The sequence below is a fragment of the Orycteropus afer genome, unplaced genomic scaffold, assembly GCF_000298275.1.
Source record: "Orycteropus afer afer isolate SDZICR_OR568_19922 unplaced genomic scaffold, OryAfe1.0 scaffold00015, whole genome shotgun sequence".
NCBI lineage: Eukaryota > Metazoa > Chordata > Mammalia > Tubulidentata > Orycteropodidae > Orycteropus > Orycteropus afer.
In genome coordinates this window covers 21537902-21553862 of record NW_006921602.1, presented here as the reverse complement: position 1 = coordinate 21553862, position 15961 = coordinate 21537902, and the positions used below count along the sequence as shown (strand labels likewise).

Here is a 15961-nt window from a genome sequence, read left to right as displayed (position 1 = left end):
TTTCTCTCCCTTTTTTGGCTTGAAATAATGATTAATAAGGCCCTGAGTTGATCAAGTCAAGTTTTTGAAATCTATGTGCCTTTTTGTCTCTATTCGTGAAAACTTCAAGTGCTATAAAGTGCTATGGTGAGGTGTAATCTGATTGGATTTGTGCAACACAGTCCACTTAAGCAGCAGTACCAGCCACAGATAACAGCATGTTGGTATAGAACGGACCATAAAACCCACAGTTCTTGACATGCATTGGAAGCAGCACACAAAAGGCAACACAAAACACACATATATCCTGGAAAAGATAAGTGTGGGCGGAGGAACTGCCTTATCATCAAAGCAATTGAGAAACGTGTGAGAGTAAAAACAAGTAATCACAAGAGTTGTTTTGCAGAAACCAGCAGAAGGCTCTAAGGGGACCTTAGGAGGTAGCTAACAGCAACAGTGATTGGAGAGAGGCTCTGATATGTCTTAAGGAGGAGTGCATAGTGGCGGCAACAGGGCATTCCTTTTGATAAATGTCTGGAAGGGTTGCATTTTCATAAAGTCCCTATATTTGGACCTTGAAAGAATCAGTTGCCCTGGTTACCTAGATGAGTGTCTTGATATTACATCTGAGCTAATCAGTGCCTGCCAATTAGATTCTTGGAAGGCTAAGTCTTGGTCTGTGCAAGGACCTCTACCCTACGATTATAGAGGTTCTCCTGGTTCAATGGGTGTACCTAACCCAGAGAACTCAAAAGTGATCTTATCCCTTCAATAGTGACACAAGGTTGAATGAAAAGTAGCTTTCACCTCTGGTACCTGGGGTGCCAGCCATTTCTCTGATTCGCCTTGTACTCCAAGGGAATGTTGTTTTTGTTGTGTGCCATAGAGTTGATTCCAACTCATAGTGACCCTATAGGACAGAGTAGAACTGCCCCATAAGGTTTCCAAGGCTGTAAATCTATATGGAAGCAGACAGCCATCTTTCTCCAGTGGAGTGGCTGGTTGGTTTGAACCACTGACCTTTCAGGTTAGCAGCTGAGCTATTTAACCATTGCGCTGCCAGGGCACTTTGCAAGGAAATAGGATGTGTGTTTATTCAGAAGCATGAATGAAAAAAGAGTCTAATTTAGAATTCTAATATCCCCAGATTCCTGCTGAACCACTCATGTTAATTTATATTTACCTAAAATAGACACACGCACACACGCAATATCATTGATTTGAGTGTCAAAAATATAGTAAATCAGATCTATGCCGTTCTTTTAAGGAGCTGACATTCTCATAGAGGAGATAAGAAAATAACTATTTGGAATGCACAGTAAAAACTGCCAAGTGCTGTGAGAAGTACAGCAAAAGTGAAATGGGTATTCAAGAGAGTTACTCAGAGATGACTTCCTGGAAGAGATGATATTGGAGCCACATCTTTAAAGTGATTCTGAAATGCAGAGAGAGGTGGGGTTTAGGGGGAAGAATGGCATTCTCAACAGATGGTGCTGTGTGGATAATGTCTTAGAGGCCTCAGGTGAGAGCCTAGAAGCACAGAGCAGTTGGGTAGCTATTGCAAACCACTTGGGCAGGAAGTCATGAAGCCTAAATTATGGTGGTGAGGGAAAGGATCTAAGATGTTACAGGACTAAGTTTTTGGTTGTGAAGGACAAGGGCAAGAGAGAGAGAAATCACAGTTGCTGCTAAGTCCTGAGCTTGGATACTTAGGAGGCAGATGATGCCATTCACAAGAATAAAGATCAGAGGAAAGGGAAATGAAGTACCATGAAGAACAGGTCTGAATTCAAATAGGGGTTAGAGATAAAGGTTTGGGGGTCATTTAACTAGAATTGTAAAAATGAGATAAACTTGCCAAAAAAGAATGGAGAGAGTATAGTTGCATTCTTGAGAATCATTTCAGCTTTTGGGAAGAGGGAAAGGCCAGAGAAGATTGTCACAGGAAAATTGGCCTGAGGGAAGAAAGCAGGAGTGGGTAATATCTTTGAACTACAGGCAGAAGAGAGTTTTAAGGAGCATGGCAGGGAGGGTCTGAGAGGGGTCAAGGTCAAGAAAGAGGCCATTGGAAGTGATGATTAGAAGGTCACTCTAACCTTGGAGGGGGAAGTCTTAGTAGAAAACAAAACAAAAAACAAACCCATTACCATCAAGTTGGACTGCACCATAGGGTTTTTGTCCTCGTTCTCACTTCTTTAGGTTATATACCTAGTAATAGGAATGCTGGGTCAAATGGTATTTCTGATTTCAGCTTTTTAAGGAATCGCCATACTGTTTTCCACAGTGGTCGTATCGTTTTACAGTCCCACCAGCAGTGTATGAGAGTTCCAATCTCTTCACATCCCTGTCAGCATTTGTTATTTTCTGTCTTGTTGAACTTTGTGATTAATGCTGAGGTGAGATGATATCTCATTGTTGTTTTGATTTGCATCTCTCTGGTGGCTAATGATCATGAGCATTTCTTCATGTGTTTGCTGGCTGCCTGAATATCCTCTTTGGTGGAGTGTCTATTCATGTTTTCTGCCCATTTTTTAATTGGATTGTTAATCTTTTTGTTGTTTAAGTATCGGAGTTTTGTATAAATTTTAGAGATAAGTCACATGTCAGATATGTAATAATCGACAGGCATTAATTTGTTGCTGTCATTTTGTTATGTGCTTTTTCGTGGTGTTGATTTCTTTGTTTCATATAATTTTCTGTGCTGAGCTCATTTGGTTTATGAATTGTGTTATAATTTCCTTCATTGCTATTGTTTTAGTATTTGCTAAATATTTGTGCTCATTCAGTAAACTTACTGCTGTCGAGTTGGATCCAACTCATAGTGACCCCTCCTTGGGTTTCTGAGGCAGTATCACTATGGAAGTAGATTGCCCAACCTTCCTTCCGAGGAGTGGCTGGTGGGTTTGAACTGCCAGCCCTCTGGTTAGCAGTCAAATGTGTTAGGCACTACGCTACCAGAGCTCCCTTATGCTGGTCCTCTATTTTGATGATAAAGTTTATGATTTTTCTTTGAGGCTACCCTGTGATTTATAATTTTCTTCCCAAGTTAAGAACAGTCTGTTCTATCTTGCAGTTGTCTTGACTTCCCTACCATTTAGAAATTCTGTAACTACACATTTTTTTCCCTCTTTTTTGCTTTGTAGTTGTCCTCATTTATCAATTGATGTCTCTGGTTCCCTGTTTACAATCTCGTAGGCTTATTTACTTTGGATATTTCTGTAACTGGGTTGTTTTCTGGGTTATGTCATCATGTGTGTTAATGGTCAGTTGTTTGCTGTTGTCAGTTCTCTGTCCAAAAGACTCCTTTTAGCATCTCTTATAAGGTAGGTCTGGTTTTAACAAATTCCCTTAATTTCTGCTTATCTGGAAATGTCCTAATTTCACCATCGTATTTGAGGGACAGTTTTTCTGGGTACATAATTCTTGGTTGGAAATTTTTCTTTCAGGGTTTTATATATATCATCCCATTGTCTTCTCGCCTGCATGGTTTCTGCCGAGAAATCCGAGCTTAGTCTTATTGGTTGCCCCTTGTAGGTAACTTTTCGTTTTTCTCATGCTGCTTTCAGGATTCTTTCCAAGTTCAAGGTGCCAGCTCTAGGGGCTGGGTGAATGCCTCTTGACCTTGGGGAGCTCTGCCTCTTGCTTCTGGCCCACTGGGGCTGGAGGCATCTCTTCATTCAGGCAGTTGCTAACTGCTGAGGCTGACAAACCCAAGGTTAATTATGGCACAGTCTCCAAATTATCAAACCACGCAGCAGTCACTAATTCAAGTCCATTAACAGTCCCAGGATCAGCAGACAATATGGCAGACCACTGAGATGCAGACTAGGCCAAATGCAGGATTCCGATGTGCCAAAAGCTGCAGAGACCTTTCTCAATGCTTGTCCTTATATTCTGGAAGCAGACCACATCCCTAAGGCAGCTACTCAGCTGCTCCAGTAGATTCCACCATGGAGCTGATTACCAGTCTCATCATGAGGAATAACTACACCCCGCTGCCCAGCCACTAAAAACCAGGCCCAGCCAAGTTGACATACAACTTAACTACCATACCCTCCTTGACCCAGGAGGCTCTTGTGCCCTGAAGGAAAAGAACAGAATTCAAGGAAAAGAACAAAATGTCAGAAAGAAAAGATAATTGATGGAGTAAGGACTTGGAGCAGGCTAGTTTGTTTCCCGTGAAGTAGGTTCGGGTCGGAAGAAAGCATAGATTGCAGGGGAAAATTGAGGTGGAGAGGAAGCTAAGGATGTTGAAGTCTCCCAGTCTAGTGTGAAGTCTGCAGAGTGGGAAAGTCCTGAGTTTAGGAGAGCTGAGAAGGTCTGGGACAAATGGCGTGTCACATACAACAAAGATGTTGAATTAAAAGGAATTTCTGTGCCTTGGCAGGACACATTTGGTTTTAGGTGATGCAATTTGTAGTGGACCTTGTTGCCCTGTTGTGTGACTTTCACGTGAACTCTTGGCAGTTGAGGAGGAGAAAATGTGAGTGTTGTGCTCTGCTCAGATAGACAAATGTGATAGAAAGAGTAAGGACTAAAGTCAGGCCGAGTACTAGGAATTAGGGCTGGATCACACATAGGGTTCAAGGTAGGTATGAAGCAGTGAGACCAACAAGTTGGCATGTCCTCAGTGACACAAATGTCAAGAACAAGGACCACAGGCTGTTACACTGATATGAAACGAAGTAGGAAACAAGCACATCCCCTCAAAGCCATGAATTAAGTCAGTTTCACTTTTTGACTTCAAAGTAATCAAATCTTCAAAAAGCTAAGACACACAAATCAAGGAGAATAAAGAACTCTGAGAGTGAAAGGAGAGATAAAGAGGTGGCCTAAAGAGAGAGAGAGATTTATCTCAAGGAGATGGCTTATGTAATTATGGAGGCTGGCAAGTCCCAAGTCTGTAGGTCAGTTGTCAAGCTGAAGGCTCCTCCTGACTTGTGCAGCTGCAGGGATGATGAAGCCAAGATTGGCAGGCAATACAGCAGGCTACTGGCTTTGTAGGTTGACAAATCCAAGATTGGCAGGTAAAATGGCCGGCTGTTGGTTCACAGGCTACGCAGGCAACAATCCCAAGATCGACAGGTAATACAGCAGGCCACTGGTTCAAGTCCAGATGACAATGACCCTGGTGCAGGATCTGGAGCAAAAAGCCAGAGCCCTTTCCCAGAGCTTCTATTACATTGGAAACAGGCCATACCCTGAAGATCTGCTCATAGCATATCTCATCGTGGAGGTGATTATATTATATCAGATTTCATCATGGGGGATTACTACATCATCACTGCTAAACCACTTAGAATCATGACTCAGCCAAATTGACACACAGCCTCAACTATCTCATGTGTTTAATCTTCACCTCTTTGTCCATTTTTCTTTTCTTCAGGAACTCTTACAGGCGAAACAGGATCTACAAGATCTTCTAATAGCCAAAGAAGAACAAGAAGACCTCTTGAGAAAGCGGGAGCGTGAACTCACTGCCCTGAAAGGTGCTTTGAAAGAAGAGGTTTCCAGCCATGATCAGGAGATGGATAAGCTGAAGGAGCAGTATGATGCTGAACTGCAGGCCTTGAGGGAGAGTGTGGAAGAGGCCACCAGGGTGAGTCAAATGAAGTGAGCCCATAGGGGATATCAGAAGAGGGAACAAATAAAAGGGTAAGACTGACTTTCCTACACTGAAGCAAACTTTGTTCCTTTCTTTAATTTACAGAGTGAAACTTGGTTTCATAGATCATAGAAATAGAGCTTACCAACAAAGAATAAGCTCAACAGTTCTTCTGTTGAGCTTTTTAACTCTATAAACTTAAAAAAGTCAAGTTCTTTTTTTTCAGCAAAGTTACAAGAAGATTAACTGGCTAAATTGCCCAAACCCTTCCAAAATAAATTTTCTCTTAATTGAATTCTGGCAGCTACAAATAGATTCTAAATTATGTTGAAGTCTTTTGGTGCAAACTCCGTATTGTCTATTGAAGAAGAGAAAAGCAATGTTTTGAAGGAGAAAATGCTATGAAATTTCACACTATCTTTAGAGAAAGAGGGCAATTATGAAGTATAAATTTTTTAGATACTCTGCAATATACAGATTTAAGATGATGAAGAATGAGAACACTTGATGCTATTTGTTTATTCTGTGATGATTACAGTGACAGCTTAGAGCTTTACTAGCTTACTGCTCCGTCTCTCCTAAGCTCCATGGTGATTCACTGATTTTCAATTATGGCACAGTAATTGCAAATGACAAGAAATGAAAGATGGGTTTGTTTGTAGAAGCAATGAAAAATCTGGGGAATAGTCTCTGAATTATTATAACTTTCAGATAGTTTGAAAAAAAAGAAAAAATAAAGCAACTCCTTGATTTGCCTATTGACATAGTGCCTAAGGGACTTGACTGCTAACCAGAAGGCTGACGGTTCAAACTCACCAGCCACTCCTCGGAAGGAAGGTTGGGCATTCTACTTCAGTAGTGATACCGCCTCAGAAACCCAAGGAGGGGTCGCTATGAGTCAGGTCTGACTCAACGGCACATGACAACAACAAGAACAACATTTAATCTGAGGGATAACAGGGAAACTGATTCAATTTTCATGGCTTTGAGGTAGTTTCCACCTCATTTCATTTCTTTGCAATAGCCTGTTGTCCTTGTTATTGACCTTTATGTACTGTTGCTTCAGTGGGAACATACTGACAGACTACCGAGTGAAGTAATTCTCCTTTGACCCATCATTTTTTACCACCCTCAAGACCTTTACTCAAAGCTCAATTTAAATGTGGTGTATTTTGGTGGCTCAGTAAGGGGTTGTCAAGGACACTGTTTTGACATGTGTCTGTAGTGATTTGATTCTAAGGAAAACCAGATTTATACCACACTTGAGCCATAAGATATTTCATTAGACGCTTCTAGGTCCTCTACTGTCACAAATAAGTAGGCGAGGAGAGGGAAAATGGTAGACAAAAGAGATTATCTTTCTTGAGTAAAACTGAGATAATCGAGGGATTTAGGCTGATTTTGACCCTTTTGAAGGTCTACATTGTATGTTAGCATGTTTCATTTTTATTATGCGTATTCAGGAAAGTCATCTGGATTGACACACATCAGTCTGTGAAAGAAATAAGATTTAGCCAAGACATATATCACTGGCCAGGAATGTAGGATTTCTGAACAACAGGAAGTTAACATAAAGGAGTTCATCTTAGCATCTAATAGGGTGCATGCCAGGAACAGTTACTTGCTCCAGATTATATTCTACACATAGTCTATACAGTATCTTTCCCTTAAATAAGAAATTTATGTCAGCCTCTGCTTAAATAATTCACTTGCCCCAGATGTAAGTGCAAAATTCTTAGCATGGTAGGCAGTACAAGTCCTTTCTCTGCCGATCCCATCTCAGGAAAACTCCAAATTTGCTTAGTCCTCTTATCTCTGCACACATGGAGTGACTTACTCCTACTTTGGTACTTGGCCACCTCTTCTCATTCTTTGAGATTCTCCCCAAATGTCCTCTCTCCTATAAAGATACCCTAGACACCTCTGCTCCTCTCAGCGGTGTTAGTCCCATCTTCTTTAGGATTTCTGTTTCACACTGACCATCCAGCTGTTGTAGTGTATATCATACTATGTTACAATTTCTCTTTATGCCTGCCTCCTTCATTAGATGCTGGACTTCTGAAGTACAGGTGCCATTTTTATGCCCCCGCCCTTATTTTCCCTAGAGTGGGAGTAACAAATTCAAATAACTTAAGGGTGGACAGGAAGCATACATGAGTGAAACTCTAGTGTGTCATTGGGCTGACAGTAGGTTATGGTCTTAGTGTGTCATTGGGCTGACAGTAGGTTATGGTGATAACTGTGGCAAACTGGAGAATTTGTTCTCTGCTGTATGTGTCAGTTGCTTCTGTACTATAACAGAAGTAGCCAATGAAAGAATATTCTACTATGCTGCTAGATCTTTCCATTTTTAAGAGAAGTCAGATATCAGAATGTTAATATGAGATCTACTAACTTTCAAGCATTGCTTCAAAAAAATCAATCAGCCAATCAATCACATAGACCAAATATAACCTAACTACAGGTCAACAGTCTGTGATTGTTGTGCTTTGAGCTTAGCACAGTGCCTGGCACACAGTCATATCTATGGACCCTCCTAGCAGGGTTTTGAGTCCCTGGAGTGTGGTTCCTGTTGGATTCTTTTTAATGTTGATGTGGGAGAGGTATTAGGAAGCTCTGCTTTTACTCTCATTTCGAGTTTCCATGCAGTTTCTTAAACTGGATCATGATTATGTTTTTGCTCCTTGTTAGTTATTGCTTCTGAAAGTGGCTGCTGAATAAATGTGATAGAATCAACTACGAAAGTAGATTGCCCAACCTTCTTTCCAAGGAGTGGCTGGTGGGTTTGAACCGCCAGCCTTCTGGTTAGTAGTCAAATGCCTTAGGCACTATGCCACCAGAGCTCCTGATAGAAACATATTTTATGGAAAAAAAATTGTGTTTATTTAATGGGTAGATGCTGTCTTTTCTTATGTTATTTATGTGTTGGTATTATACCAAAACCAAACTCAGAGCCATCGAGTTGGTTCCAACTCATAGCGACCCCTCCTTGGGTTTCCGAGACAGTATCTCTATGGCAGTACATTGTCTGGTCTTCCTTCCGATGAATGGCTGATGGGTTTGAACCACCAGCCTTCTGGTTGGTATTATATAATAGTATTTTACATTATCCTATTAAATGCTTGGAAGAGCATGCATTAAATATAATATTTTAATTTAGCAAAGAGTGTTTCTTAAATTTAGAGCACTAGCCTTTTCTCTGACACAGGAAGGACCCATCCACCACTGTGACTCAATGCTGACATTTCCTTAAGGAATTACCTGGCATTAAAACGTTCATTTCCTTGATAAGTCTTAGGAGGCAGTCCAACCTCCTTTCTCTCATAGCAAGTTTTCTAATTATTGCCATTGCCTTAGGGCCAAAACCTCCAAAGTGCTATTTTATCATCATCAAATAACAGACATTTATTTCATCCTGGCCTGAGCTTGAGCACTAAACGTTTCAAATTACCAGAACATTTGGCAAAATCTGTCATATTATATTAAGAACATTTTATAGGTATTACAAACAGGCATTCTGTAAAAATCTTTTTTTGTAAACCCAAACAGCCACACCTTTTTAAGAACAGAGTGATTGCTCAACAGACAAGAATTCACAAATGCCTCAGTTATGCAGGGTTTTCTCATTCAGCAGAGTGAATTATACCATGCCAGCAAAGCAGGGGTGGTTTGAGTTACTACGTGAGTCATTCAAGTTCTGCTCCTTTAGAGAGAAAGGCGCTCTGGTGGTACAGTGTTTAAAACATTCAACAGCTAATCAAAAGCTCAGTGGTTCAAACCCAACAGCTACTCCAAGGGAGAAATATGAGGCAGTCTGCTACTGTAAAGATTTATAGCCTTGGAAACCTGGAGACAGTTCTATACTGTCCTAAAGGGTCAACAAATAGCTTTTGTTGGTCTGTTGGTCTATCATTCTTTCAAAGGACTCTGAAGTACTTTGGTACCTTATTTCACAAGATAATTTTCTGTGTTACATGCCCTTTTATACTGTCTCCAGCTTTGAAAAGGAAATGTCCTTTTTGTCCTTTGGTTTGGGTAGTGGTTAGAAGTCATTTGGGGAAATGAGTAAGAAGGACTCTGCCATCTGGGAATAAAATGAAGACAGTCCACAACTGTTAGCTTTGCTTTTGTATCCTTAATCCTTCCTATCTCCAACTCTTGAGCAAAATAGAAGCACAATACAGTATATTTTCCTTAAGAGTTCTCAGAGAATGATCTCAGTTCAAATCCAGCTCATCCAAAAAATTCCTTGGTTACTTCTTAGACCTTACAGTTTCCAGTGATCTGATGTTGAAAATTTTGTTCCTAATTGGTCTTCCTTGCTATATAAGTGAATGTCATCATATTCTACCTTGTTATCCCCACTGTGCCCAATGCTTAACAGGTGTTCAGTAAACATCTGTGAATTGGAGGAATAGGCAGACAGAAATGGAATTACGCTAGAGTGCCTGACAAGCTCTAACATCAAGCATTTGACTGTTTTTGGTCTCTTTTATAAATTAAAATGTTTTGTTTTTTCATGAAAATGAGCTAACAGTCTGTTGAGAACAAACAATTTCATAATATTGGTGTTGATCTTGGAAGGATAAATTTTGCTTCTAAAGCTACAGATATTTTGAGGATGATGAAAGAACCACCTTTGTTTTTGTACTGGATCATGTAACTTCTGGGCCATTAGGCACTTTCAGAGTGCCCAATAAATAGCAGTTACACAAGAAATCTCTCTCTTTTTTTGTTTGTTTATTTTGTTGTTATTGAGAATATTCCCTACCATCAAGTCGATTCCGACTCATAGCCACCCCCATTGGGTTTCCAAGGCTGTAAATCTTTATTTAAGTAGATTGCCTCATCTTCCTCCCATGGAGCAGCTGATGGGTTTGAACTCCTGACTTTCTGGTTAGCAGCCCAAATGCCTTACTCACTACACTACCAGAGCTCCTTGTTATTGAGGATATATATATAGCAAAACATACACCAGTTCAACAGTATTTGCTTGTACAATTTAGTGACATTGATTACATTCTTTGAGTTGTGTAACCATTCTCACTGTCCTTTTATGACATAACATAAACTCCTTCATTAACATAAACTCACTGCTCCCTAAGGTTACTGTCTAATCCTTCAAGTTACCAGTGTCAATTTGATCCCCTATAGACAGTTCTTAAAAGAGCATAATCCTCAAGGCAGACCTTTTTTACTAGTTAAGCTGAAATATTATTTGATTTTAAGAAGATTTCAGGGGATATTTTTGGGTTAAGGTTTAAAGTTTATTTCAGGGCAGTAGTTTCAGGGGCTCATCCACCCTCTATGGAGAGTCTAGAGTCTATGAGAATTTGAAATTCTGTTCTCTATTTTCCCTCTTCTGATCAGGATTCTTCTGTGGAATATTGATCAAAATGTTCCTCAGTAATGTGGCCATGCACGATCCAGTTCTTCAGATCTCATGGCAAAGGAGGCAGATCTCATGTTCATGGAGGCAATTAACCACATATTCCATATCCTCCTCCTGTTTCTGACTGTCCATCTTCCTCTGTTTTTCCAGGTAAATAGAGAACAGATTTTGTGTCTTGGTTGCCTGCTTGCAAGCTTATAAGACCCCAGGCATTATACAATGAACTAAGAGGCAGAACAGAAGCACTAAACACATTATTAGGCCAGTTAACTGGGATGTCCCATGAAATCATAACCCTAAACCTGCAAATCAAAGAACCACATCCTGTCAGGTGTTTGGTTATACATAAGCAGCCTCAGAAGCTACTCCTTTTTTTTTTTTTTTTTTCTTCTGTAACTATATCTATTGCACAGCTTTTACCAATTCAGCCTTTTAGAGATGTGCAACTTATTGACAGCAATTACAATAATCAGCTGTGCAACCCTACCCTTAATCACTGTGATTTTTCCGTCACTGTTAACCACCCTTTCCACCACTTTCTTGCCTCTGGTAACCACTAATATACTTTGGTCCCTATACATTTGCCTTTTTTTGTCTTTTTATGTAAGTGATGTCATGCATGCAATATTTGTCCTTTTGTGATTGGCTTATTTCACTCAGCACAATTTCTTTAAGCTCTATGCATACTGTGGCATGTACCAAGACTTCATTTTTCTGACTGGTTGAGTAGTATTCCATTGAATGTGTGTACCACATTTTGTTTATCCATTCATCTGTTGATGGACACTTGGGTTGTTTCCACCTTTTGACTGTTATGAATAGTGCTCCAATGCATCTTTCAAGTCTTTTGAGGAAGTATTTCCTGAATGAATGGATGAGGGAGAAGAGGAGAAAAGATGAAGGCAAATGAGATATTTTTGTTGTTCTCCATTTGTATTATTTTTAAATATACATATTTAAAATGTACTTACTGAGCAGTTACCTAGTACAGGGTAATGTGCTAACTTCTGTGAAGGCTATGAAAGTAAACCAGGTAGAATCTGCTCTTCCAGGAGACTGAGGGGAACTAAGTCAAACTCAAGTTGACGACTGAGTAGGAAAAAGAGAAAGTACTACAGGAGGTGGATTCTGTTCAGGAGGAGAGCTGGTGGCAATCAAGAAAGATTTAATGGATGGTGCAGTATTTGGGTTGAATTGTGAAAGCTGCCAAGCTGCCCCCACTTTTTTGCCAGTTTGTTTTACTGTGGTGACCTGCATGTTGTTGTGATACTGGAAGCTATGCTACTAGTATTTCAAATACCAGGAGGATCACTCATGGTGAACTGGTTTCAGTGGGGCTTCCAGACTAAGACAGACTAGGAAAAAGGATATTGCAGTCTACTTCTGAAAGAATTGACCACTGAAAACATTGTGGATAGCTGTGAAATATATATGTCAGTAAATGAGCCCCTCAGGTTGGATGACACTCAATATGTGACTGTGGAAGAGCTGCCTTCTCAAAGTAGAGTTGACCTTAATGACATGGATGGAGTAAAACTTTTGGGATCTGCCTTTGCTGATGTGGCATGGATCAAAATGAGAAGAAACAGCTGCAAACATCCATTAATAATTGGAACATGGAATGTACAAAATATGAATCTAGGAAAACTAGAAGTTGTAAAAAATGAAATGGAATACATAAAGATTGATATCCTAGCCATTAGTGAACACTGAAATGAACTGGTGTTGGCCATTTATGATGTATTATGCTGGGAATGACAAATTAAAGAGGAATGGCATCGTATTTGTCGTCAAAAAGAACAATTCAAGATCTATCCTGAAGTACAGTGCTGTCAGCAACAGGATGATATCCATACACTGACAAGGAAGACCACTAAATGCAACTATTATTCAAATTTCTACACCAACCAATTGATGGAATACCAATTGAAATGTTTCAACAGATGGATGCAACGCAGGAAGTGTTCACTCATCTAAACCAAGACATTTGGAAGACAGCTACTTGGCTAACTGAATGGGAGAGATCCATATTTGTGCCCATTTCAAAGAAAAGTGATCCAACAGAATGAAGAATTTATCAAACTATGTCTTTAATATCACATGCAAGTAAAATTTTGCTGGAAAAAAAAAAAAAGAAATCAAAACTGGCTGCAGCAGTACATTGACAGTGAACTGCCAGATTTTCAAGCAGGATTCACAAGAGGGAGTGGAATGAGGTATATCATTGCTGATGTCAGATAGATCTTAGCTGAGAGCACAGAATACCAGAGAGATGTTTACCTGTGTTTTGCTGACTTTGCAAAGACATTCAACTATTTGGATCAAAAGAGCACTTAATTGTGTTCATACAGAACCTGTACTTAGAGAAAGAGGCAGTCATTTAAACAGAACAAGGGTATACTGCATGGTTTAAAATCAGGAAGAGTTTACGTCAGGGTTGTATCCTTTCACCATTCTTAATCTGTATGCTAAGCAAATAATCTGAGAAGCTGGACTACATGAAGAAGTATGCAGCATGAAGATTAGAGGAAGACTCATTAACAACCTGCTATATACCAATGACACAGTCTTGCTTGATGAAAGCCAAGTGGACTTGAAGCATTTACAAATGAAGACCAAAGACTACAGCCTGAATCACATCTCACAAAACAAAAAGAAATAAAAAATCCCCACAATTGGACCAATAAGCAACATTATCATAAATGGAGAAAGATTGAAGTTGTCAAGGATTTCATTTTCTTTGGATCCACAATCAACACCCATGGAAGCAGCAGTCAATAAATCAGATGTCATATTGGATGGAGCATAGCTGCAGCCAAAGATCTCTGTTTTTTTTTTTTGTTGTTGTTAAAGAGCAAAGATGTTACTTTGATGACTAAGGTGCCCCTTACCCAAGCATGGTCTTTTTGATAGCCTTTTATGCATATGAAAGCTGGACAATGACTAAGGAAGATCAAAGAAGAATTGATGCATTTGAATTTTGGTGTTGGTGAAGAATGTTGAATATGTGCCATGGACTGCCAGAAGAACTACAAATCTGTCTTGGAAGATTAACAGCAACAATGCTCCTTAGAAGTGAAAATGGCAAAACTTTGTCTCATGTATTTTGAACATGGTATCAGGAGGGACCAGTCCTTGTAGAGGATATCATGCTAGGTACAGTAGAGGATCAGTGACAAAGGGAAAGCCCCTCAGTGAGGTGGACTGACACAGTGCCTGCAGCAGTGGGCTCAAGCATGGCGATGATCTGAGGATGGTACAGGACCAAACAGTGTTTCATTTTTTTGTTCATAGGGTCTCTCTGAATCAGGACCGACTGTCAGTGCCTAACAAAAATGACAAAGTAGAGGGTCAGCGAAAAAGAGGAAGACCCTCAAGGAGATGGATATATAGGTGGATAGTGGCTATAACAGTGGGTTTAAGCATAGCAAAAACTGTGAAGATAATGCAGGACTGGGCAGTGTTTCATTCCGTGGTACATAGGATCGCTGAGTTGGAACTCAGTCAACGGCACCCAGTGACAACAACATGAATGGTGAGTTCTATTTAGACATGTGTTGGACACATATTTGGATATGGGGACTGAGGTTATGCTTAAGTAATGCCTTATAGGTGAGAAAGTATGTCTAGGCTGGAGCCTTGTGGAGCAAGTTAAAGTTGCTGCAGATTAAAAGACTTGGTAACACAGTGCTTAAGTGCTCAGCTGCTAACTGAAAGGTCAGCAGTTCAAACTCATCAGCTGTACCATGGCAGAAAAGACCTGGCAATCTGTTTCTATAAAGATGACAGCCTAGGAAACCCTGTGTGACAGTTCCACTCTGTCACATGTGGTTGTTATGAGTGAAAATTGACTTGTTGATGCCCAGCAATTGCAACAACAAAGGGGCAGAGCACTAGATCCAATGTTTGGACTGTTTTGGACCCTTACAAACAAACCACATGTTAAAAAAAAAAAAAATTAATTAAAATCACTGAGGACATTCATATAGTATGTGTATTTAACAATATTTAGAAATTATTTTAACAAATTCTTTAAAGGTGTTAATAGTGTTGTTTTTAAGAATCTTTATCTTTTAGAAAGTCGTACTGAGGTATTCATAGCAAAATGATATGTTGCAAGGATTTGCTTTAAACCATTTTGGGAGAAATAAGTGGGCTGGCTTATGGGTGAACAACATCAGTCATTTGTTAATAAGTGTTAAAGCTGGATGAGGGACACTAATTACATTAGTGTAAGAGCTAATTACATTATTCTCTCTACTTTTATGAATGTTTGAAGTGTTGTTTAATAAAAAGTTTTTAAAGAAGACTTAAGATAGGAACAGTGGGGTTGTCCAATTGTGAAGACCATTTGAATACCACGAGGAAAAGAATGATTTTGAATTGGTTAATGGAGAAACAATTTATGTTTTTCTAATTAAGGACCTAATTAGAGACATTACTATGTAGTGCGTGGTATGACCTGGAGGTAGGAGAGGTTGGAAATGGGAAAAGTGGTTTGAAGTTAGAAGTGAAGAGGAATGAGCCACAAGCAGGGGCTCAGGGAAGGTAGGACAGACAGGAGAGACCCCACAAAGGTAGTGATGATTGGGGTGGAGAAGGAAGGGACAAAGCTAATCCCAAAGTTCTGGTTCTGGATGCCTATAAGGAAGCCTTGCTAGGATAGCTAATGAGTTCACCTTGGTGGGAGAAGAGATTCGGGTCTCCCTGGGGCCTTTGGGGTGAATGTACTTAATGGAGGCCGGACTGCCCTGTAGATCTGGGAATCATTGGGTGGAGGGGTGAGATAGTCCAAGGGGGAGAGGGTGTCTTGAGGGGATAGAATGAAGAGAAAGGAGACTAAGCCAATAGGAGGAAGGCGAGGACACAGACTTGAAAAGAGGCAGCAAAATTCAATGAGAGGAGAAGCAGGGGAAGAGTGTTTTATTTGACTTAATTAATGATATATTTGAGGACCTTCTAAAAGCAGCCTATTTTTTTTTTTT

At 39.9% G+C, this 15961-nt stretch overlaps 1 protein-coding gene across 1 annotated transcript in view; it reads left to right on the top strand.

The window, feature by feature from the left end:
• Nucleotides 1-15961, top strand: part of CGNL1 (cingulin like 1) — a 166551-nt gene that overhangs the window by 28161 nt on the left and 122429 nt on the right. Inside the window, exon 7 of the mRNA XM_007958511.2 lies at nucleotides 5366-5578. Within this exon, the coding sequence (XP_007956702.1) occupies nucleotides 5366-5578 (213 nt within the window). The remainder of the gene's footprint in view (nucleotides 1-5365; nucleotides 5579-15961) is intronic.